Raw genomic sequence first — 26,423 nt, 5'->3', positions numbered from 1 at the left:
CTTATGTTATTTGCTATCAGCTGCCATAATGCCAGTGGTTTGGGGTTCTGTGGACTATTTGAGAAAAGCATGGTACCGGCAAACACACTTAACCTCTGCAATCTGGCAGAATATTGTTAAATTGTTAAATTCTAAGACTACTTAAGAACTTTATTGGTACTGGTGGGTATTATTCTTACTGTAACTTGACTGTACACATGCACTTTTTATCTGTCTTTTAATTGGTAGTTCCTTCCTTTTTTATTGACTTGTATGTGATAATATTTTTTTTTTAACCAACATTAATTGTATTGAATCTGTATCTTATTTTGCAAGTGTTGTTTATGGATATTTTGTATCCGAATAAACTTATTTGATGATGATTCTATTGTTTCTCTTTAACTCTGCCAATTGTCTTTCTGTTTTCTTTTTGGTGCCTGATTCCTGTTTCTAGGCTTTCTGTTCTCTTATTCTATTTCAGTTCATCTCTTAACTTTCTTTGGGATCCAGAAGTTTGCTGTATTAGCACATATTCCAATACTTTTTTCACTGTTTCTTGCTCTATGCTCTTTTTTTCCTCGGTCTCCTGTTCTCTCCTTTCTTACCCATGTTTCTAATTTATGTTAGTCTTTTCTCCACAGGTTGCTGTTATTTCAGGGAACTTTGAATTGGGAGAACTGATAAAGAGTCACAGAGACACCGATGTTGGTAAGTGAATGCTTTGGGTGCCTCTAGTGGTGTGATATTTAGTGAAGAATGCCAAGGGTCCTGATTTCAATCAAATAATCTGAGGATGGGATTCACATGCTGTAAATACCTCATGCAAAAAACTGCCCCTAACTAACACATGTTAGACATCTCTTAAGGAATGTACTTATATTAATGAATCTAGAAAAGCAATAAATGTTCCTGATATTTTTAGATTCCTTTCTGTGAGAAACTAGAGGGTGTCTCACCCGCTAGTCCCCCGGGATCTCTCTCTCAGGTGGCCAGGGCACGGCCGTCACCTTTGGATCCAGACCACGGGGGTGGACCAGTGTGGGAGGATCACCTGGGTTAGGGGTCTTGGTGAGACGCGGTATTCCCGCCTTTTTGTTCATCTACCCCATCCTATTTTGTAGGATTTTCTGAAGTCCCCCCGCTCCCTTTTTGCACAAACAGTTGCTGAGGAAGAGGGTGACTGAGAGTAGCCAGACTAACTCTCTCACATCATACTGGACATGTCCCGTTAATCTGGTCAGGCAAAGTCAGGCAGTTTACACTAAGTGCATGCACCTGATATCAGTTAGCTCTCCTCACACAAATAAAAGGCAACACCTAAAGACACACTCGGAGCAAGGTCGGATCATGAGTATGAGCAGAACCTCCGGGACAAAGGCACACATACTGGAACAGAGCAACAGACCAAGGGACAAGAGCAGCGGGTCAAAAACCCCAAGGGTTCCCTACTTGAGGTTGTTGCCTTCGACAGACCGCGAAAGACACGTGGAGAAGGCCAGATCCCACAAGCGAAGATTGAATTGTGTTTCAAGGACGTCAGCGACCCTCCCGGGTGAACGGCAGAGTTGGGGAGACGAGGCCAAGCCTGTGGTACTAACCTTCACTCGTGAATTGCAAATACGTGTTTGTGTTAAAGCGAATGAAGTAGCAACATTATATCACAAGTGAAGGCTGCACGCGTGTGGACGAGACGCAAAGAAAGGCAGATCTGCGAATGAACTTTGAAGTAAAAGGCAGCTGTGAGATCAGTAACGCAGTGGTCCGGCGAAAGGAAGTCGCCCATTCAAAAGTCTCTGTGAAAAGTACATTGATTGAAGCTGTAAAGCGAATAAACAGCAAAAGTGAATTAAGCGAAAGCTGAATGTGAACCTTGAGTCGAAGTGGTCCTGCGGTGGTCTGCAAGAGCCACGCACATTCTAAAGTCTTCGACATCCTAAAGGGTTCGAGCCTGATTGAAGGAGACCCAAAGTACAATAAGCTTGGGGAACGGAGCCCCCCCAGCAAGTTTGTGTTGAGCTGTAACGTGAGAGGTCTTAGCCCGACAGAGGGGGACCTACTTGATCTGTGTGCTCTAAAATCTGAGCCCGGCAGAGGAAACCTTCGTGAACCTTATGTTGGTATACAATTGTGAAGGTCAAGAAAGAGACTTTAACGTGGAAGGCCAGACGGGCCCCAATCCACAGTTTGGAACTGCTTAGAGTGTTAGAAACCGCGCCAGAGTGTGTCATCCTGCCAACAAGGACAGCCTTACTCCGTGAGGTTTAACGTGAGGAAGAGAGCTGGCTCAACTACCTTTTTTCTTTTGAACACTTTTTTCCTTTGCATACATTTCTCCTTTTTACACTTTTTGTACAGGAGATAGGGCAGGCATTAGGTTTTTGTTGGCATGGGCCATTTTGATTTGACGAACTCCACTAGGACTGTTTTGTTTCTCCTTTGATGGTTGAGACTACACCCATCTTATTTATAGGGCAACATAGGAGTTTCCCCGACCCCAACATTTTCAATAAAGGTTTTACAAATTGTATCCATTGTGTCAGTGTCATACTTGTGATACCATGCCTTCCCTACATTTCCCACTAATTAGTGAGAGCATATGTACCCAGCTGCCTCTGCACCCCAGACAAACTCCATTTAGCAATTCTGTGAGAACATCTTTACCAAACATCATTTTCTATAAGAACTAACTTTATTTTTGATCATGGAAGACTCCATTCTCCAGCATGGGGTCTGGCATGGATTCACATGATCATGAATATTTCCCGTCGTCAGGCTGGGAATCCTCGGTAAAGAAAAAAATCAGTTTCAGTTTCGTTTCTGAACTGTCTTTCTCCTAATAACCAATCACTGGTCTCTGGGTCATACTGCCCCCAGCCAATGACTGCACTCTACTTAAGCTCCTCCTCTGGCAGCCATCTTCAGATTTTTACCGCACGCTCAATTGTTGGGAGTCCTCGTGCTTAGCTCTCGAGTTTTTACTGCGTATTGTTAACTCTTATTTTTTCGGTCAAATCGAGCCTCAAGCTCCACAGATTTATCTTCCGATTAACGGCAACCCGTTTTGGAAATCTCTACGCTCCTCAAGGGCAAATTCTCATCGAATTTCACTTCTTGAGGATTCCGGAAGATCTTTGAGGCCTACCCCGCGTGGACATGGCCGAAGACAAAGGAGACTTGACACCCGTTGGATCCAAGTTGTTTAGGATCGGCCCAGGATGTGGACTGCAGAACGTCTTCAAAGAGGAAGGGCACTCCCGGTGACTCTACTGCCTGCACTCGGACATGTCGCACGTGGAGGAGGCTTGTACGTTCTGCAAGGACATGTCCATCCGTACCATGAAGGATTGTCACAAACGACTCGCTGACTGGCTGGAGGCGAAGAGCCCGGCGGCAGGTGGGCCCCAGCAACGTACTTCACCCAAGAAAAAGTCTGAGCGGTCTTCTATGACCCTTGAGGGCGCTCTGGCGACGGGGGCCCAACATAAGGCAAAGCACTGCGAGTCCACGGGCACCGGGAGTGCCGTTGGCACGGGCTCTGTGGCTGCCAGGCTGGGCGCAGCATCGCCGACGCTGTCAACCACGAGCCAACGCTCCGCCTCAACGAAAAGGAAGTCAGACAACCCGGGTAAGCTTCGGGAGAAGCCCTGGCCGGCTTTGCCAGAGAAAGCCAAGGGGGAGCGAGGCGGTGATCTTCCCCCGCGGTGAAGGCCTCGGACGCGCCAAAGGTCGTGAAGGCCCAGATTCACCTGGCTAAGGCTTCGATTGAGGGAGTGGTAGCGCCCCTGGCTAAGCCCGCGGATGCGGCCCCAGTGGAGATGACCTCCCAGCCAAGAGTTTCCCTGCCCACCTGGAGGGAATCGTCTTTCCTGCCCATTGAAACCCCTGTAAAACCCCTGGCCGAGAAGAAGGGGGGGCATGATAGTCCTACCGGACTCAGATATCTCCTCCAAGGACGAGCTGTCGGGCCTCAAGTCAGTCCTTGATAAGAAGTTAGTCCAGGTCAGGTCCTACGAGAGGGACCCCGAGGAGGCGGACGTGGAGAGCGACGGGGGAGCCGACGAGGAACGGCAGGTCGACGAGGAACCGGACATTCGGAAGCAGGAGGGCACCAAATCCCCAGCACTCTCCAAGGAAGCACAGGACATATGGCACTGGGCCGTCACCCAGAAGATGTTCCTGGTACCCTTTCATATGGCAGGAGTAAAGAACACTGTCGCCGACTCACTCAGCAGGGAACTGCGCTCTTGCCACGAGTGGGAACTTCGGCAGGATCAGGTGGACCTGCTGTTTCGACGGTGGGGCAATCCCCAGATCGATCTATTTGCGATGGTGACGAACACCAAGTGCCGGAGATTCGCCAGCAGGTTTCTCTAGCCGGGCAGGATGGGGGATGTGTTCTCATTCCCCTGGGACGGCCTGTTTCTCTACGCGTTCCCACCATTGCCGTTGCTTCTGCGACTCATCAGTCAACTCAGACGGTCCAGTGCAGGATGATCCTCTTTGCACCGGCGTGGCCGAGGCAGATTTGGTACATGTCAGCGTTCCCTCCAGTCAAGCTTCCGACGGACGGAGATCTTCTCGACAGGGAAGGAGGCGCGATTCTGCACCACGACCCTGGGGAGCTGAACCTGCAGGCCTGGCTCCTGCAGCGGGGGATACGAGATCCCGGCAGACTGCAAGGAGGTGCTTGCCAAGGCCAGAGCTTCTTCGACTCTTAAGTGCTACGGACACCAATGGAAGAGATTCAGCGTCTGATGCCGCCGTGCACAGAAGATAAACCGTCTACGGATTACGGTCCCTCAAGTGCTGCCGTACTTGCTGTCGCTAGCCAAGTCGGGGCTGGCACACACCTCTATCAAGAGCCATCTGGCGGCTATCTCCCGCTACACCAGAACTCCGGGGCGATCGTCGCTGTGGTCGCATCGCCTTGTTATGGTGTTCATGAAAGCACTTTTCTGCTCATTCCCGCCGGTGAAGGCTCCTGCCCCAGCATGGGAGCTCAATCTGGGGCTGACTAGGCTCATGAGTCCTCTGTTCGAGCCTCTGCATTTGGCACCTCTGAAATTCCTATCGTGTAAGACAGTGTTCCTGGTGGCCATCACCTCCGCACGACGAGTGGGAGAGATCCAGGCCTTCTCCTGTAAGCCTCCGTATTTAATTTTCCACGCAACGAGGGTCGTGCTGAGGATGCACCCCTCCTTCATGCCCAAGGTGCCATCGGACTTCCAGCTCAATGAGCACTTGGAGTTATCTGTTTTCTTCATGTCGCCTTTGTCGCCGGCTGAGAGGACTTTGCACTCGCTGGATGTGGCTTGAGCGCTGAAGTTCTACGTGGACTGCACAAAGAGTTTTCGGAAGACTTCACAGCTGTTCATGAACTTTGGCCCTGTGAACCAAGGGAAGGCCCTCTCCAAGACTTCAATTTCCAGGTGGCTCTCCAGCTGCATCACGCACTGTCACCGGTTGGCAAACCGACTGTTGACTGGCCGTCCGAGAGCCCATTCGACCAGAGCGATCGCTGCAACTACGGTGTTTCTGTCTGGTGTCCAGAGTCGGCCAAGCATTGCTGCGTAACCTGTTCGCTTGAAGGTGAGCCTGGTGAGGAGGTAAGAGATGCTTAATGTTGAGTTGTTGAAATGCTTAATGTTGAGCCTTGCCACCTCCCGTGGTTGTGCATGTGTGTACTGCTATGTATTCTTTTATTCATGAGCATGTGAATCCATGCCAGACTCCATGCTGGAGAAGGAACAAGTTACTTACCTGTAACTGTTGTTCTCCAGCATGGGTCTGGCATGGATTCACATGCGAACCCTCCCTCCTACCCCTCGGCGGCTCTCCACTTGGTCCTACTGCCACTTTACGTGCTACCAAATCTGAAGATGGCTGCCAGAGGAGGGGCTTAGGTAGAGGGCAGTCATTGGCTGGGGGCAGTATGATCCAGAGACCAGTGATTGGTTATTAGGAGAAAGACAGTTCAGAAATGGAACTGAAACCGATTTTTTGTTTACCGAGGATTCCCAGCCGAACGACGGGGAATATTCATGAGCATGCAAATCCATGCCAGACCCATGCTGGAGAACAACAGTTACAGGTAAGTAACTTGTTCCTTCCCTCACATGCTGGAGGCCTGCTTTTCTCAGGACTCGAGTGCCGACACGAACTGAGAGCCACTACACAACGAGGAGAGCGCAGCTATTTCTCTCTGAGGACTTTTTCAACTCCTAACAATAGGTCTTGCTGTTCCAACATTACTTAGATTCGCTCTCGGTGCTGTTTACCGCCATTGAACGACGGTTGGATGTTTAAGTGCTTTGACCTAACCCAGTTAAATTCTGGGTGCATCTTTTTTCAACTGACCGACTAAACATTGTACAGTTCTTCTTATTTGGAGGGGAGCGGTTGTTGCTGGCCTGTCTGTATTTAACAATGAGATACATATTGGGATAAGTCCAACTGAGAGCTAAACCAACCTAAGGAGGTGGCAAGCATCTTCCTTTGGCCGGTTCAGTAATCGAGGAGTTGGTGATAAGAGCAATTAAACTGCATCTACCATCCCAGTTCGCCCCTGAACCGTGGCAGCACAACAACAGTGCATATCGGCGGCTAGCCCTGGACGATGCCAGGAGGTTCTGCTTAGCCTATTTTCATAAACAAAATGGCCATTGAGCCGTCTCGCTTTAGCTTCTAAAGTTATACAAACTACTGTTTTCTTGTGAATGGTGTCTGTCCTTGAATATGAGCCCCTGATGAATTTCCTTTGACTCTGGTTGATGAATGTGTATGAGGAATGAAACATGTTGGGTTGTTTGGGTATGATGCAGTGTGAGTACTTTGGTGCAATTTAGTGTGGAGCACAGCGTGGGCGAATCAGTTGACCCTAGGTTGCTCCGTTTTATACAACCAAATATTTCTCTGTGATTATAGATTCCTTTATGTATGTTGTAGGGTGGAACCCGATCACAGTTGGTTCCCTTTTATGCCACTGCAATTCATATAATATTTGTTTGAGGTTGTCTGGTGCACTGTTTACATTTTTTCATTGTATTGTGTTTATGAAATATGAATTGTTCCTCTGAAGAATTCTCTGTTTTTAATTATTGATAATTTATTGAATAAAACATTTTTATACTGTGATAAGATTTCCTTTTTGAAAGTTCAATGAGTAGCACTAACCAGGTCATGTGTTCCTATACTCCGCTGTGGAGAATATTATGCTCTTGATGTGTAGTGTAGGAGACCTGATCTGGCCTTAGACAGATGCATCACCTGAATAACACACTGTTCACCGAACCTTCTGTATTTTTGTAAAGGGTTGTTTCCCTAGTTTGGAGGGGTGTTTGGTGTAGCAGTATAAATACCCTCCTACCTCTTCTTGTGTCAGTTGGCCCATTTGCTATGACATGTATGCATGTTCACATGGCTAATTGCCACTTACACTATGACTGCCTCTGAAATATGGGAATAACTGATCCACATAACAGGTGCTTCCACTTATTGTAACCAAATGCTTTTGCAATGTGTCAGTTATGCAAAGTACTCAAACCACAAAGCTTAAACGAATGCTATAATTAAGTTAAAGCAATGTGGGCACTTAATACATCACAACATAACCATGTGAATGTATGTTCTTCAGCGTGTTCACTTCCAAGAGAAACATCACTATTCAGATTATAACCACAATGTTTTAAGTTCATTACTAAAAGAGACAGGTTGCTGCTCTCACTTTTCTCAAGGTGGTCTCCCCAGAGTATGTGAAAGACACACTGATATTGATAGACTTTTTGCATTACTCCTTGTGGCAGAATCCAGTTGTGAGATCCACAGTGACTCTGATTATGTTTGGTCTGTTTTGGACATTGGAACTGCTTAAACCTATAGAGGATTAGTGCCTGCAACCACAGTCTTGACATGGAATACAAAGATGTCAACATCCTTAATGTTAAATTGACCCATGATGTTTAGAGTTCATCAACATTACACGGCCTCCGGTTAAGTTGCTCAACTCATAGGAAGAGCACTTTTTGGGCGGCTTATAACTTTGCTGCTCCTGGACAAATCCTTACCAAACTTCAAAAAAAAGTATATGGCCCGGTCTGAGTTTTTTTTGGCAAGTTTGATGAGGTTTCGTCAAGGGGGGCAAAGTTATAGGGAAGGGCCCCATTTTTTTTTCCATAGAGATAATGGAAAAAAATTTGCTCACGCCTACAGCACAAACCGATGGACGGAGTTTCACCAAATTTGCAGCAGGAGGGGTGGCTTGGTCCCGAAAGCGTGCTTTTGTAAATTTGGTGTAAATCCATCCAGTAGTTTGATATCTTGGTTCGGTTTGCAGACCCATTTCCCTGTTCGGTCACGGGACAGGCATCCGGTTGGCCTAGAGGGTGCCTTGATGTCCGCGGACATCGCACGCGCCCACTAATTGGATGGTGAAAGGCGTGAAGTGCGTCAGATTTTTGGAAACTCCCACCATGTCGGACACCGTGGTAATAACATATAAAAAAACAGTACATTCCACTTATCAAACAATCTCTGGGGTGATGAGGATGGGATGGCCATAAGAAGCCAACAAATTGGTGTTTTTCATCCCCGAAGTCCCCAAACGCTCCGGATGTTCGGGGGCAGTCCTGAGATGTTCCCGAACACTTAAGATGTTATTGGAATTATAAGGTGATGTCATCAATGACATTTGTGATGTCATCTTTCATGTCCTGGTTGTTAGTCTTAGCAGTGCACGCTGGCAACGCGAGTTATGGTTGCCTAGCTTACCATAACTGGCGAATTTTTGAGGTTTTTCCCTTTTACTTGTAACCATAACGTCCCTTAAACAACGTTTTTTCATTGAATGTCATAGGTTTTTATTAGTGCAACTTAACCATAACGTCCCTTTAACACAGTTTTTTCATTGACTATCATATATAATGAAAATAAGTCTTGCTTAGCACACCCAGGCCATTTTGACAGCCTAGTTTTGTGAGGCTGCAAAGAAAAAAGGATTGCATTGTTTTTAGTTGGATGCAGATGCAAATTTTGAGGTGTTGATGTATTCACGTTAGAAGAACCAGAGCCATGGCTGGGAGTCAGCTCTCAGAGACTGGGTTAGCCGCTGGCATTGGGGTGGGGCGAGTTATTAGAACTAGAGATGTGAGCAGTGGCATTCCTCTGTTAACATGTTATGTTATAGGCAGATGGTTGCTGTGTGCGTGAGGTGACTGTGTGAGCAGTGAATAGTTTAAGGTGGTGGTAGATGAAGCGTTGAGTGGATCAATTGCAGTAGGACTCCTGTCCTAAGAGTTTCCAGGACACTTTAAACCGTTTAGTTCCTGTATGTATTTGAACTGGCACAGCAATTTTGATTAACTGCTGTCCATCCAGATGAAGAGTTCTCATTGTTCTGGTTCAGTTTAATGAGTAGGCACAGGGAGACCAACCCAGATACATCTGGTCTCCTGGATTACTTGCTTTTGAGCTGGTGTCTAGTGTGTTGATGAGCCTAGGCAGAGAGGGTCCTGTCTCTGTTATGTCTGTTGATTGAGGTTGGTCTGGGGTTCTTACTTTTGAGCTAGTCTTTATGGGTGTTGTGCTAGTGTGTCTTTGAAAAAGCCAGGTTTTATGGAATTTTCTGAAAGTTAGGTAATTGTCCTTTGTGTGCAGACATCTGGGAGTGGAGTGTGGTTGAGAGAAATGAGAGGACTATTCTGTGTCATGTGTAATTTACACATGTGTCGTGTGCATGACACATGTGTCATGTGTAATGTGTCATTTCCGGTTTAAACTTGTGATTTCCGCTTGAAACTTGGAACTGTTACTAAAGCCGTGCTACTGGGTTGAGGCAATGTGGATGCCTTGTAATGGATGAAATTCCTGATGGTGGATTCCAGGCCCCTGGCATTGATGGTACAATGGGCGATAGGTAGGGTTCTGAATTATATCCTACATTTGCCTGGGAGCCAATGGATCATTCAGGGGGCTGTGATGATGTGTTTCTCTCTTTGGAAATCAGAAGTAGTCTAACCTCTGCATTTTGGTCTCTTTGTAGTCTGTTCAGTGATTAATCAGGGAGTCCCAGGTAGAGTCTGTTGACATAGTCTAGTGTGGAGAGTACTAGTGCAATGACTATCATGCTTCTGTGTCATAAGTTCCGGTAACGCATGATGCGCTGGATAGTTAAAAGTTGAAAGAAACAACTTGTTATGATGGCTTTTAAATGTTTTCCAGATGTGAGGGCTCTGCTTATAAACAATCTTTGTTTTTTGTGCATTGTCGCTGGCTGTGGGTTGTTTCCCATGTCCTCAGGCCAAGTGATTGGTGTGGGTTTCAAGGTTGTGGCAATGCAAATCATCATTTTGCTTTTGGTTGCGTTAAGGGTCAGTCCTTCTGACTTCATCCATGAAACGGTTATTTTGACCTAGTTTTACATGTATTTGTATAGATTTATTTAGTCATTTGGTGATTTATAATGCAAAAGATGCATACAAAATACTTCTGAGTGATGAATGAATAAGCGGGAGCTGGAGGAAAGGAAGTAGAAAGGAAGGGGCAGATAGGGAGCAAACAGACATGTTTTCCCCGTGAATAGGTACATGGTAATCAAGGCATTAAAATGACGGCATGTGCTGTAAATTCACAATTTGATAATGAATACATTTTATAATTAACACAGACAAAAACAGGCAGGTCTAGGGTCTGGGTCATGCGCTAGTGGCAGAAATTCAACCACTATGGAGCCTTCCAGAAAAGCAGAGCTTTTATAGAATTTCTGAACTTCAGATGGTTTGGTTCCAGTTCACCAGGGGGCAGTGGTGGGGAGGACATTTTCAAGCTGGCAACACTAAAGCTCTTTTTTTCCATGTATTTTCATGTGAAATTGGCCAGGATAAGTTTGTTGGCTGTGCTGTATCGCAGAGGTGCCGCTGGTGGAGGGGAGTTGTAATTAATGAACAAATTAGACAAGTGGTAAGGCCTACTTTTCATTGTGTTTTCCTATTAATGCACATGGTAACGTCTATGACAGCAGTCCAGTGTCAAAATAACCAGTGCTTGAAGTATTTAGACTTTGAAAGTCATATACATTTTGGGCAAGATCCTTGTGAGCAGGTTGAGCAAGCAGTGCAATTTCCTCACATTCCCCAAAATGTGAGGGGAGAATAAGAGGTCCTGATAAAAAAATACACTGAGATTCCTGACACTATTGGTAAGGAGAGGTGCTGGGTCCAGGTCAGAAGGCCACATGCTGGGGTTGGTTGCTGTTTTTTAATGGTTGAGCCCGAGTTGGCTCTAACATACAGGCTTGAATCACATACTGGCTGGCTGTGGTGTTGGCAGTGTTAGCCTGCGACCTGTTTTTGAGGTAAATTCTCAGTTGATTATCAATGGTATATTTTGAAGATGGAGTTGAGGTTTTCAAGGAGGTCTGTAAGTGGATGGTTGTAAATAGTAAACAGCCATGGCTCAAGTCAAGAACCTTGTGGAGCTTTGAAGAGCTAGGAGAAAGGTGTATAAGTGAACTGCCCCACTCTTTTCTGTGGCAGAGCAGCGATCTTCAAGAAAGGATGCCATCAAATTTAGGATGATGGTGCATTCGATGCCCATGGTTAACCTTAGTCTTCACTGCAGAATAGTGTGATCCACTGTATCAAATTAGCATGTGATATTTTGTTTTAGAATCCAAGCTAGGTGGGATATCTTCTCTGGTGTCAAGTAGGGTAGATTATGTACTTAGACCTACCTCAAGACCTGATTGTTTTTCTTGAAGCCGCATGTACATTTTGGTGTAGTCCCGAAGTTGCATGGTGGCCAGCCTTTTAAATGGGTTGGTCCTGAATGGTAGGTTAGAAATGATGCTACAGTTTGCCAGAAAACATCGGTCAGCATCTGGTTTGTTGAGAAGGGAGGTGAAAGACTGCATCTTGTTTGAGGAAGATTGGAAGGATCCTGGTGGAGAGGGAAGGCCTGCACAGGGCCATGAGGGCTTTTAGGGTGTTTCCGAGGACTTTGGTATGCTGGGAAAAGCATTGAGGTAGATATTTTAATCTTTTTGATGCCACTGAGTGTTTGTCCTAGTGTAGACGTGCAATGGGTGAGAAGGAGGGAGTGTGCTTTCTGCATTTCCTGGCCAGAAGGGCAAATGAAGATGTGACTTAGATGGACTTACGCAAGTTCTCTAAATTACAAGTGAGAAAAGCTGCCATCATCTCTGTCATATCTTGTGGCAGGTCCATGGTGGAGTCCATTACATTTGGGCAGTCCATCCCTTTGTAGATGTCAAATACCTGATCACTGTGGTGCTGGGTCCTTAGTGTCTTGGCAGGTGATGTTGTTCGTCGTGGTTCCAGGTTTAGTCTTCATGATGAGGTAGCCGGAGGAACCAGCCCCCTTGCACCCTGAGAATATGAGACTCCGGAATGGTCAAACGCAGCCTCTCCTTCCGGTATTTCCGTGGTGTGAAGACATTGCGAGCACTGAACCGGAAGGTAAGATGGGCTCTGACAGATTATCTGAAAGGGGCAGGTAAGTATAAACTACAGATAAAAGGAAGGTCAAGGGCAGGCCAGGGAATGGAGTATGGTCAAATGAGAAGTGATGAGAAGCCCCCTGCAGAGAAGCCAGAGAGGGAAAAAATTGAGAGAGGCAAGGCAAGAACCAAAGAGGAGCAGAGAAGAGAGCTCCAGGAAAGAGAGCGTAACAGGAAAGTCAAGGGTACAGAGGCAAGGCAAGGAGGGGAAGCAGAGGACAGGCAGGGCCAGGCTCAACAGGGCCTGAGGAAGCAAGACAGCCACGGCCATGAATAGAGTAAGGTAAGCAAAGCAGGAAGCCTGGACGGAGCGTTAAGGCGCACCATGTCCCGGGCTTGTCCTCCTTTTATGGGGCCCTATGGTAGCAGCTTCTGTTGCCATGACAATGCCGCTAAGGCATAGTGAGCATTGACAGCATTCAGCGTTTGGAACGTGGTATTTCATATTCCTCCGACTCTTCTTAGTGGGCTGCCGCCCTTCCAACCAAGATGTCTATAAGGAGGGGCGGTGCTATAACTGGGGAGTACAGGCACCAGCCTGTTAACGATAGGTTACAGCAGGGGGGGCCAGGCATAACACCCTGCCTCACTCCCAAAGTCACTGGGGCATCTGGTTTCCAAGGGTACTGGAGATAGAAACAGCGCACCAAAATCAGTGCATGGACTTGAGTGGCCGGTTTCCGGGTACGATCAGGCGCTGAATAACGCTCCCAATCGATCAGGTCATGCTGGCAGCATCTATGGTACCTAGAGTCACAAATGGAACATACCTCATACTCCGGACTTCCATCAGGAACTACCGGGCAGGTCAGCTGTCCCCCATATGAATCTGCTACATACGGTTTCAGCAATGAAATATGAAAGACAGTATGTACCCGCCAAGCAGGAGGCAAGCGAATGCAGGAGGCAGGCAAATGCGGTAAGCCACTGCCGTTATCCACCATAGGATGAGGAAAGATCTGAGGAACCTGGGTGCCAGTTTAGTGGGAAAATTGGGCAAATGTTGATTCTTAGAGGAGAGTCATACTAAGTCCCAAATGTGAGAAACCTGAGGGTATTCCCCCAAGTAGACCTCGGGAAACCCATATTCAGGTAGCCTGGGGAGCGCTGGCGCTCTCTCATCCCAACCCTGGGTGTCGATGAGTGAGGGAAGATCACCTGGGTAAGGGAGCCAGGGGTTATGTTCGGGGAATCGCCCCAGGTGAGACGGGGTACTAAGCCAAAGTAGAGGAAGAGGCAGACAATATCCCTGAAGCTCATTCTTTTCCACGCCCCTCTGGTCACTATTTCTTGCACTCCCCTTTTGTTCAGACAAAACACTACCATTCCCACAATTCCCCCTGTTCACTTCATACTAATAATCCTGGTAATTGCCGTTTGCCCCACAAATCCTACCAATCCCATCCACCTGATTGTCATCTTCCAAACACCCATTCTACTATGACAGAACACTAACGTCCCCCCAATCCCCTATGTTCTGTTCTTCATCCCGGTCATTCTCATCCATTTCACAACCCTTCCCCATCATATTCCATAGGATATTCGAATTCTTTCACTTTCCCCCTTTCCGACATGAACACCTTTGCACAACGAACTTGTAAGGTAAAACCTGTGTACCTGACATGTCCCAACCCGAGGGTCAGTCGAAGTCAGGCAATTGACGCAAAACACACATGCCTGACGGCCCTTCCTTTTCCCCACGGGGATAAAAGGTGGGGCAAGAGAGCACAGTACGTGCAAGGAACGTAGAGCAGACAGCACGATGAGACGGCTACCACGCGGCAGTTCAAAAGAAGGAGAAAGGCGGCGGGAAGTGAGAGGGTGGCGAGGAGAGAAATGACCTTGCCCTTTTCGTCCCAGGCCTGCAGAACCTTTGTGGAAGAGAGCCTAAAACCGCAAACAATAGCACAAATATCCTGCAGCAGATGTCAACAGTACACTGGGCAAGCCTATGCCGATAAGCAGGGGGTGAGGGAAGCTCCTGCACCCGTGGTACCAGTGGTACCGGCCTTGACTCCAGAGAAGCCAACAGCCAAGCGGTTCGACACAGCCGGTGAGTCAAGGGGAAAATCGATAAGAACCGGGCTGTGATGAATGAGAATCGCAAAGCGGCCTGCTTTTGAAAAAACAAAGCTGATGAACTTTGAATGAACTGTTAAAAGTGGGAAAGGGAGACCAGCTGCAGAGGGAAATCAGCACCACATGTGTGCTAACTCGAGAGACTCTGGTTGAACCCCATGTTGAAAGGGGCCCCTAGGGGACCCTGACGTCTATGGAAACAAGGCGAGTCACCACACACGATAGAGACGCCAGACACAAGGTTGTATTCCCAAAGCTAGGGTTTTATTGCAAAGCAAAAGTCTCAGTTGGCCAACTCGGTCTCACGCCCCGCGACGTGTATCTCTGGAGCTCGAGGGACTCAAGAGAGTGAATTATGTACATCAGTTACATATATACAAAATGCATATCAAACAATCAGCTATGACATGTTTAACACCCCCCTTTATTGGGTTTCTTTGAACTTGGTGTGATGATGGACATCTCCGACCATTATGACACCTTCAAACATCTATTCTAGTAACAATTTGCAATTTGTGAGTGCGAAGGCATCTTTCAGTTGTTGAATAGAACACAGCGCTTCTGTTCTTGGAAGCGAACTACATACGGGGGGAGTTGCATCCCGGAGCTTGCTATCTATCAGGTACTATTCGCGTCCTGGGAGCCGACATGCTCTATCGGGCTCAGCAAAGGGGGGCCGTGAGAAAAGCATAATTCAAGCCTTTAGCGGTATTATTCTAACATATTCTACCATATAACGAGATTGGCTGGCAGCTGTGAAATGATTAAATGCCCTGCAGCTCTGCTTCAAGGCTACATTCGGGAGGGAGCCGGGCATTCTTCCTGGCGCTGCCTACGTTTGTGTTTCAGCGAACTCTTGTTATCCTCGCAGCCCTGCGGCCTTGTCCTTTTCACATACAGACAACAATGTTTCACAGTCGAGCAGTGTAAGCGGAAAATATACTGCGAAGCAATAGGAACAGAAAGCAATGAGCAATGGTTAGAAAAGAAAATGGCGATTCTTGTTACATCAAAATGGCCGTTAATTAGCAAACTCGAATACCTATATTTTGTCATATCGTGCATGAGACGGTTGGCCCCCGGCCACCAAAATGCGTTTGCGGTTTCAAAGTAGAGGTATCCGTATTTCTAGACTAATAATATGAGAGAAACTACAAGTTCCAGAAGGCCGTAGGAAGGCCTGCAAAATCACCCAAGAATATAAAGAGTAGAGGGGTCCGAGCCCGATCGAGGGAGATCCAGGGGTGAAGCTATCACCCAAAATTGACTAGAAACTGTGATATATTGGAATACGATTGGGAATCTGCACCCAGAAGAGGGAACCCAAGGGTGAAATCGTCACCCTACGTAAAAACTGTGATGAACAATTGAGAAGGGTCAACGCTGAGAAGAGGGTGGCCCAGGGGTGAACGCATCACCCAGCGAACTTTGGGAAAATAAATTTCATTTGTTAAAGGAACTTTTGTTTTGTTATTGGAAGACAACAGGCCCCGAAGACGAGAGACTTTCTAAGGAAACGAGACTTGGCCATCTGCTGTCCTGAGAACAACCATCGGAACTGTCTTCTTGTGCTGGAGAGGCCCGAGAACGAACTGTGCTCCAAATCTCGTGCCGGTAAAGCCCAGAGACCATACTGTGCACCATGCTCCCATCTTACCCATATCCAAAACGTGGGGAAGGGAGGTCCAGGCTACCGCATCCTGACATATTATTTGAGAACACTTCTATCTTTCCTTGAGAACTATCCCACACCCCTTTTTGTATTAGTTGTGAGGTTTGGCACTAGGCTCCTTAGTATAGGCCTTTTTGATTTGTCACAACACCACTAGGACATCATAGAGTTAGGTTTAGATGAGCCATTTTTCCAATTCCAACCTGCAAACAGCATTTATTGTTCAACAAACACCCTTGAACTGTGATCACTTGTGTCTGTCTTACTTGTTGCCACCATATGTTTCTCACACAAACCTAATACTCTGGTTCCACAAACCAATGTTTATCAACTGGTTGCTTCTGCCATTTCTTGATACCATGCAGAATGATACCTCTGGGTTTGGGCGTGTAACAAATACCAAAAATAAATAAATAAATGGCAGATGTGGTTTCATGAATGTTTTGTACGTGTCTGACTATGTCATCAGCAGACGGAGTGGGACTGCTGGAGATGGATTTGTAAAGGAACTGCAGGGGCTCTCTAGCAGTTGCCTCGATTACCAGCAAAAGGATACTTGGGCCCCAAAAAAATCCCAGCCACAAGAACGGAAGACTCAACCATACGGCAACTTTTACTGTCTTTATTATCCAACAAAAATGACAGGAATCACACTAGAACAGCAAATCGTTTCCAGAGCTCTTGTCCCCCAAACATATGTCACACCGTTTTTAACCACGAGTGACGTCACAAAAACAGGTTATGTCCCTCAAACCTTTCAGGGATGTGGATTGGTCAGTTTAGGGAACCTACATATATGATATATAGGGGTTAGTTTGATTATTGGATTGCCATATCCGGTGGCTCCTCCTGGGACCACCTCTACATATAACAAATACAAAGTTGTAGGAAAGTATAGAACCTATTGTTCACTGCAGCATAATATGTCTTAACGTGAAATGTAACTAAGGATTGGACAGAACGCATCTTCTCAGCTTTGGGACCTTGGACTTGGCAGACCTTTTCAAGGCGATGGGAACTAGCATGGAGGTGCTGTGTGTTCCATCATGTTGCCATCTCTGATCACTTAACCGTGAGACATTCAGTTATTAACCTGCATGCAATTGTATATTTCCCCCTCTGGTTCGATGGGAACAGCTTCCCTCCATCTACCTTTAGTGAATAGGCATTGTCCTGCTCTTCCAGGTCACGTGTGTAGAGGTCACGAAATGGAACAGTCCTGCTTATAATTATGAGGATTTCAAACTGAATTCCTTGCAGGTGCCCTATCGTTTTAGTAACTGCAAACTTTCTGTCCCTGCTCGTCCTTGGCTAGGGTGTGCACCGTGTCTGCGCTGGAAACTATGCCTGCCTGCCTTGAGCTGAATCAGGCTCTCAGCCCCTCCATGTATTCGATGTCTGCCTCCCATTCCCCATTCACTTCAGTGCACCTATAGCTTCCATTCTTGTTCTTATGGCTTTCCAGGTTATTTGCAATTAAGCATGTGCAAGCTGGATATATGTATTGTTTGCATCTTGCTCTTTCTGCTTTGGCAAAGGATATATATACATATGGGATACATTACTCACCGTAATCGTATTTCTGATGCTTGTATCTGCTTAGATTCACATGCTGTGCATAGACCGACATCTAGTGGAAGCTGCGGAGTATTACAGTTTGTTTTCCGAAACTCGAAAATAGGCGTCGACACAGGGCGTGCCAGTAATACTATCCCTAGTGTGACGTCCACTGAACCCATGATCCCTTACGCGTCTAGGACCCTCAGATTGTATTTTTTCTGACATGAGGTATCATGAGGAGTAGCGTGAGTACAGATAATCCAAGCAGATAGATAGAAAGGTAAGACTACAATCATCCATGCGCCTTCTCTCAGAGGGGAGGAAGGGTGGGTCGCATGTGAATCTAAGCAGATACAAGCATCAGAAATACGATTACGGTGAGTAATGTATCCCTTCTGAGGCTTGTGGAATCTGCTTAGATCACATGCTGTGCATAGATTAGCGAGCAGTACCTGAAGAAGGAGGTGGGATGTGAGAAGGGTCATGAGCAAATAAATGTCTTAGAACCGCTTGTCCCACTTTTGTATCTGTCTTGGAATGAGTGTCAATGCAGTAGTGCTGAGTAAAAGTGTGAATAGAGCTCCAGGTAGCTGTTTTGCAAATGGTGTCAAGGGGTACATTTGCAATGAAAGCCAGAGTGGCCCCAATGCCTCTTGTAGAGTGGGCCCTAGACGTGAAAGGCAGAGTTTTTTCAGAAAGTGAGTAACACAGCTGGATACAGTTAATAATCCACTTAGAGAGGGCATCTTTAGAGACGCGATCCCCCTATCTGCCTGTAGCTACGGAGACAAACAGCTGATCTGTTTTCCTTAGCAGTCTAGTCTTGTTTACATAGTAGAGGACTGCCCTACGCACATCTAGTGTGTGTAGTTTCACCTCAGCCGAGCTTTGTGGGTCTTGGAAGAAAGCAGGAAGCTCGATGGACTGGTTCACGTGGAATTTCGAAATAAACTTAGGTGAGAACCTAAGGTGTGTGCGTAAAACCAGTTTATCTTTATTGACAGTAAAGAAGGGATCTTGCACTGACAGAGCCTGAATTTCACCGACTCTTCTTATAGATGTAATTTCTACTAAGAAGGCCGTTTTGTAAGTCAGGTGTTTGAGACTGCTTTTGTGCATGGGCTCGAATTGGGGGCCCATGAGCTTAGATTGCACCACGTTAAGGTCCCATCCTGGTTGTGGGTTTGAAATAGGAGGGTGAAGTCTCTTTACTCCTTCCATGAAGGCTTTAACTACTGGTACTTTCCACCACGACACCTTGTTATGGGAAGTGGTGTATGCAGACAGGGCTGCCAGGTGTACCTTCAGTGAGTTAAAAACCAGTCTTGCATCCAGCAGGCGGAGCATGTATGTAACAATAGTGGAAGGAGTGCAATCAACTGGGTTGATTTGTTTATTCTGGCACCAGATAACGAATCTCTTCCATTTGTCAAAGTAGCAGTGCCTCGTGTTAGGTTTCCTAGATTCCTTTAGGATGTCCATACACCTCTGTGGTAATTTGAGATGTCCGAACTCTGTGACTTCAGGAGCCATGCTGCCAGGTTCATTGAGTTGTGTTGAGGATACACTGTTTGACCTTGGTGCTGGGACAGTAGATTGTACCAGCTCAGAAGTTTGATGGGTTCGCACACCGCCAATCTGCGCAAGTGTGGGAACCACAGTTGTCTTGCCCACATGGGAGCAACTAGGACGAGCGTCATCGATTCTCTGTTCATCTTGTTGACCACCTTCCTGATTAGAGGAGTTGGTGGAAAAGCGTACGCAAACATCCCTGACCAGTTCATCCACAGGGCGTTCCCCTGGGAGTCTGGTTGGGGGAACCTGGATGCAAATCCTGGGCATTGTCTGTTTTCACTGTGGCGAATAGGTCTATAGTGGGGAAACCCCACTGAGAGAAGATATCTTCTACGACTTCTCTGTGTAGACACCACTCGTGTTCCTCTGGGAGGGGCTCTCTGCTCAGAGCATCCGCTAGGGAATTGAGATCCCCTGGAACATGTTGCGATGTCAGGAAGATGTTCCGTCTGAGTGCCCATATCCAGATTTTCTGGGCAAGCTTGGACAGATTTGGCGCCCGAGTCCCTCCTTGCTTGTTCAGGTAGAACATGGCTGTAGTGCTGTCCGTCCGGATTTGCACTGACAGATTTAACAGGTAGGGCTCGAATGCTTGAAGTGCTCTGAATACTGCCAGAAGCTCTAACAGGTTGATGTGATTCTTGGCCACTGAGTGTGACCAGAGACCCTGAGCTGTGTGGAGGAGATGGTGAGCTCCCCACCCCGTCATGCATGCATCGGTTGCGACTACCGCCTGTATCTCGGGATCGTAAAAGGGTTTCCCCTTGGACAGATTCTCTCTTGTCCACCAGTGAAGGCTTTGTACAAGTGTTGGCGAAACGAACACTAGATCGTCCCACCGACCACTTGCCTGAGACCACTGTTTCGCCAACCATTCCTGCATGGGACGCATGCAAAGGCGCACGTGTGGGACCAGGTAAATAGCTGACGCCATCATGCCCAGCAAACGCATTGCTTTGCGTACCGTTATCTGGCGACCGGACTGATATTGCGGAATTTGCAGCAGTATATTCCAAATTCTTTCCTCGGAAGGAAAGGCCAACCCTTCTTGAGTGTCTAGGATAGCTCCTAGGAATTGTTTGGATGTGCTTGGCACCAGACTTGACTTTTTCTCGTTTATTGAGAAGCCCAATTCGAAGAGGAGGCCAATTGTCCTTTGAATGTTTGCTCTGCAAATTACTGGGGTCTCCCCCATGATGAGCCAGTCGTCCAGGTAAGGGTACACCGGGATTGCCTCCCTGCGTAGGTGTGCTGCCGCCACCGCCAGTACCTTGGTGAATACCCTTGGAGCCGAAGCTATCCCGAAGGGCAGTACCTTGAACTGGTAGTGCCGACTGTCCACCTTGAAGCGCAAGTACTTTCTGTGTGCTGGGAACATGGAAATATGAAAATAGGCATCTTTCATGTCCAATGTTGCCATGTAATCCCCCTTTTTAGGAGGGGGATTACCTCAAGGAGAGTAGTCATGCGACACTCTTGGGGCTTGACATACTTGTTTGCAGGCCGTAAGTCTAATACTGGGTGCATTGTCAAATCTTTTTTTTGGCACAAGGAAGTAAGTTGAATAAATACCCTTGTTTACCTGGTGTCCCGGGACGAGTTCTATCGCGTCCTTTGCTAGCAGATTGACAATCTCCTCAAGGAGGATCTTCTGGTGGTCCAAAGAATGTATTTTTTGTCGTGGAGGATTGTTTCAGGGACGCTCTAACAGTTCTATGCAGTATCCTGTGGATACTGTGGACAGCACCCATCTGTCTGATGTGATCCCTTCCCAAGCTTGGGTGAAGTTGGAAATGCGTCCCCCTACTGGGGTTGCATGAGAAGAGACCCTGAACGGAGCGTCACTGTTTTTGCGGAGGCGTGCCGCCTCCTCTACTGGGGCTGCCTCTATCTTTCCCACGTCCTCTTATTACCCCTGCCGTAACCCTGGGTAGACTGTTGCTTATTATTGCTTCCACGGTGTACCCTGCCCCTGGGAATAGTTAGATCCTCTCTGGGAATTTTGGCCGTGTGGGCGACGAACATTGCCATTCCCTCTCTGATTAGGGGGTTTATTGGTTAGTTGGCCTAGGGATTTGAGTGTTTCATACTCGTCCTAGGCATTTTTCAGCGCGTCCTCGACCGCCTTACCAAACAACAGATCCGGCTCCACCGGTTTATCTAACAATGATGCCTGGGTTTCAGCTTTGAATCCAGACTGCCGTAGCCAAGCGTGTCTCTTGATAACAGTTCCTTCTGCTATCAACCTGCCGGCGTTATCCGCGGCATCAAAGGTTGCTTTTAAAATGCAACCGGACACGGCTCTTCCCTCCGTGGAAACTCGTGGCAACTGGCTCTTTAAGGGTTCTGGGGCAGAGTCTATGAGTGCCGCGCCTTCTTCCCACTGATGGCAGTTGTAGCTGGCCGACAGGGTGGTGGAGTTGGCAATCCTTGCCTGGTAGGCGGAAGTGGAGGCTACTTTCCTGCCCAAACCATACAGTTTCTTGCTCTCCTTGTCGGGAGGAGCTTCGGACGATGACAAGGGTGTTCCAGCCCTCTTATGGGTGTTTGTAACAACCAGGGAGTCCGGCTTCAGATGCCCCCTTATATACAGTGGGTCTGATGGGCTGCTTTGAAAAGTTTCTCAACCCTGGGGTTCACTGCCCTGGTGAGGTTAGGATTTACGAGTGAAGGGTCTATTCTTCTCTGAATAGACTTCAGGATAGGGATGGCCTGAGCAACAGGCCTCCTTTCTCCCACTAACTCCTCGGCGAAGTCCCTCTCCTCTTGAGCACCCTGGGTGTCAATGTGGAAATGTTCAGCTTCTCGAGACAGAACTTCATTCAGGAGAGGTTGGTTGTCGACAGGGGAGTCGGTAACCGGGGGTTCCTTCTCTACTGGGGAATCTACTCTGTAGGTTTCCGGGTCGTCCTCATCCTCTTCTTGGTCCTCATCATCCCCATAGTAGCCCGTACCAGTTTGTTCTTCCAACATGCCCAAATCTGGATCCTCACAAAAGGATGTCTCTCCTTGATACTGAGAGTAGGGCTGTACATAGAAGGGGTCCGAAGACCGTGTTGGTGTTTCAAACCGGGACTTTTTACTTGGAGGTATAGGATCCTTAGAGCCTGAGGGTGCTGACCCGTGGGGAGTATAAGAGAGAAAGTGTTCAGGATTTTTTGCGTAAAAATCTGCCAATGATGACATCCTTGACATGACCCTGTCTATGTCGTCACTAGACCATTCTCTAGAACTGGGAATTTCTCTTTCTGGAAGTTTCTCTGACTTATCCTGACTAGACTTGGAGGTCTGAGCAGGGGTCTTTGTGAAAGCAGAAGACTTGGACTTGTCTGTCTGTTTATGAGGAGTGGAGTGTTTTACAGGTGTGGAAGTAGGCAGAGGCTGCTTCCTTTGTTGTTTTTCCCCCTCCCCGTGAGTGGAAGAGTGTTTTCCCTGTTTTTTCGCCCCTTAGGAGCCTTTCGACTCCTGGCGTCAAGGTTCGGGGGTAGTGTCCCTATCCTTCGAGCGTGGAGATAGGGGCTCGGGAACCGCCGTAACGCGGTCTGCGGGCGACGATTCCTGGAGTGTGGTCTGGGGATGGAAGTCGGCTTCGTCCTCTGACGATCGAACTTCCGTTACCTTGGGGAGTGAGGCACTCTTGGCAACAGTGGATGATTGCCTGGAGTCATGCGGCGATCTTGATCGAGAACGCCAAGAGGATGCCGATTTGGACCGTTCTCTATGTGCCTCTTTTCGAGAACTCGACGTGCGTGTCGAGTCCCGGTTGGACTTCATGTGTTTTGTGGAAGTGTTATGGGAAGCGCTTGTGTCGCCGGGGGTCTTCCCCATAGCCGCCCTGCCGGACGACCTTCCGAGGTCGGGGACTTGTGCTCGGCTGTCTTTTGACACCATAATGCCGTCACCGTCCGAAAGCACGGCGTCGCTGCCATCGCTGAAGGCGCCCTCCACTGCCATGGCCTCTTGACGACTGGCGTGGTGGGCCCAACGCTTGATCGAACGGTCCTTAAGTGTTTTGGGTTTAAACCTACTACACGCTCTGCAGTTCACCTCGGGGTGGTCCCTCGGCAAGCAGAGATTGCACGTGGCGTGCCTGTCGACCCAAGGGTACTTGCGGTTGCACTTGGGGCAGAATTGGAAAGGGGTACCCTCCATACGCACCTTGTGGCAGCGGGCTTGTAAGTGTAGGAATATATAAGAATGTACCTATATACCAAAAGAGTGTAGAGTATGTCCACCCCCACTCTCCCTACTTGCAGGGCCTTCCAAGGCCTGGGCCGAGGCCAGAGGCCTTCCGAGGCCCAAATCCGTCGTGCAGCTGTCGACGGTCGAATTCTTCTCCGGGCCGGCGTCAAGTGTGGAAGTTCGCATTGATATAAATAGCATCCTATTATGGGGTTCCATCTAGTATACTAAGCTACTCATACAGAAACATAACATTGTGTGCAGCGTACAAGATGAAGGTATGATATTCGTAATGTTAATATGTTGAATAATGAAATGATAATTGTTTTCTTAATAGATTTTTGTGTACTGTGAAATATGTAATAAGTAGCTAATAAAACCCATGTATTACATAATTGCATTACTATAGACAAAACACAAAGACACAAGAACACATACCAATACGGGTATATACAGGGAAAGTGAAGTTAGCAAAAAAGCACAAGTAGTAGCAGAAACAATTCATAACTTAACTGATTAGTTTCATGCAAATAAATGATTGCTCTGTTTCAAAGCTGCTATTTACCCTATGTATATGTATCACTTGATGTGATTGGACCCTAAGGAAAGTAGTGTGAGTACAATGTATACAAATATGACCATATACAGGGAAAGTACAGCCATAAAAAAAAACAACAGAACTATCAGAAAGTGCTCATAAGTCTAGTGATTATCTTTATGCACAAAAAGGATTGCTGTCTTTCAAGCGTGTGTTTTTGTTACTGAAGAAAACCATGTGGCCTAGATATGTCAGCAAAAGAAAAAAATAGTGAGCCAGACATGTGATGTCATCAGTGATGTCATCAATGACATTTGTGATGTCATCTTTTGATGTCCTGGGTGTTAGTCTTAGCAGTGCACGGTGGTGGCGCGAGTTATGGTTGCTTAGCTTACCATAACTGGCGAATTCCAAGGGTTTTTCGGTTTTACTTGGAACCATAACGTCCCTTTAACAAAGTTTTTTCAATGAATTTCATAGGTTTTTAGTAGCGCAACTTAACCATAACGTCCCTTTAACAAAGTTTTTTTCACTGAATTTCATAGGTTTTTAGTAGCGCAACTTAACCATAACGTCCCTTTAACAAAGTTTTTTCACTGAATTTTCACTGAATTTCATAGTTTTTTAGTAGCACAACTTAACAATAATGACTTTGACTTTATATACATGTCATATGGAACTGACTAGATCTCTTCTTATGAACTTGATGTCAGCGAACTTATTTAATGTTCGCGGACATGTTCGGAGAACAGTACCACTACCTACAAACTGTGAGGGGGTGGGGGGTATGTTTGATTGTTATATCATAATATAGGAACATTTAACTAATTCAAAAAGCAGCACACAAACACATTATATATAGTAATACATAAGAAATGTAACCCATATATGTAACACACTAACCATTCATTTAAATACAATATGTTCTGAAATGGAATATACCACAAGAAGATAAATTGGCTTCCAACATAATTACCTCACAAACACATAGTAAATACGCAATACTAATGCTTCTACGTTACAATGCAGATGGTACCAAAAACAACTGCAAGCTGACTGGATTCACACATAGTCAAATATCACTTGGTAAGAAAACCTTCACAACAATAGGTATACTACCACGCAGGAGCCACAACCTATTCAGGGCACCGCACGGCATATATAAAAAAGAAATGTGGATGGTTTGAATGTAATGATAGTACCATTACTCTAAAGCAGAGATTACCAGCAAATCTTACAAATGCTTATTTGATGTTCTTAAAACCAAAATTTGATAAATAAACTGTATTTAAACATTTAAGTAAATTTGTGTTAAAAAAATATAAACTGTTAGAATACTCCAAAAGCTATCTAACAGCTCAAAGATTCTACAACAACTAATCAGATAAATGAATACCACTAAATTAGACCAAAAAATACACAGTTAGAATACGCCAATTGGTATCTAACTGTCCCAAAATTATAAATTTGTGTTAAAATAATATAAACTGTTAGAATACTCCAAAAGCTATCTAACAGCTCAAAGATTCTACAACAACTAATCAGATAAATGAATACCACTAAATTAGGCCAAGAAATACACAGTTAGAATACGCCAATTGGTATCTAACTGTCCCAAAATTTAACAATATCCAAATAGATAAATCAAAACCACTAAAATATATTAAAAAAATAGACAGTTAGAATACGCCAATTGGTATCTAACTGCTCCAAAATTTTATAATATCAAAACAAATAAAGAATCTGTTACTGCTCCAAAAAAAATACAACAAAGCAAAGTATAAAGCATTAGCCAGAAACAACAAGTGAACACTGAAAACAAACAAACAAATAAACTGTAGCATAACAGAAAAAGGTTTTTTTTTTAATCCAACATGGATTTTTTTTTCTCCCACAGACCCAATGATTTTAGCAACAAATAAAGAAACTGAGCAAATTACACAGTACTCTGATTTGTACTCTACTAAATATGAGGGTAAAAAAAAAAAAAAAGTATATCGCTTATACAATGTAATAAGTCATTACAAAATACTATTACTAACATGCTATTTTCTTTTATCACAGAAATGAAGAAGAAAAACATGGACTCCCATTACTAGACCAAACAGTAAGTATACAATAATAAGGACAACCATATCAGCATATCACATCCATAGTATCTAATACCTTTGTTCCTTATACATTTGTTTTTCACCCAAAGTTATAAGCAAATATGAATGTGATATGCTGCGGTGGTTGTTGCCAGGGCATAGAGTCTTGGGTGCATGGCAAATGGCCATGCACCCAAGACTCTATGCCCTGGCAACAACCACCGCAGCATATCACAT

General features: G+C 46.1%; 1 protein-coding gene across 1 annotated transcript in view; it reads left to right on the top strand.

Moving 5' to 3' along the window:
- Positions 1-26,423, top strand: part of SHANK1 (SH3 and multiple ankyrin repeat domains 1) — a 2,604,687-nt gene that overhangs the window by 880,898 nt on the left and 1,697,366 nt on the right. The window contains exon 10 of the mRNA XM_069605116.1: positions 621-687. Coding sequence (XP_069461217.1) covers positions 621-687 — 67 coding nt within the window. The remainder of the gene's footprint in view (positions 1-620; positions 688-26,423) is intronic.

This window comes from Ambystoma mexicanum, chromosome 1p (genome assembly GCF_040938575.1).
Source record: "Ambystoma mexicanum isolate Mex_15411 chromosome 1p, UKY_AmexF1_1, whole genome shotgun sequence".
Lineage (NCBI taxonomy): Eukaryota > Metazoa > Chordata > Amphibia > Caudata > Ambystomatidae > Ambystoma > Ambystoma mexicanum.
The sequence above is the reverse complement of the archived record's forward strand: the minus strand, read 5'-3'. Positions and strand labels throughout refer to the sequence as shown.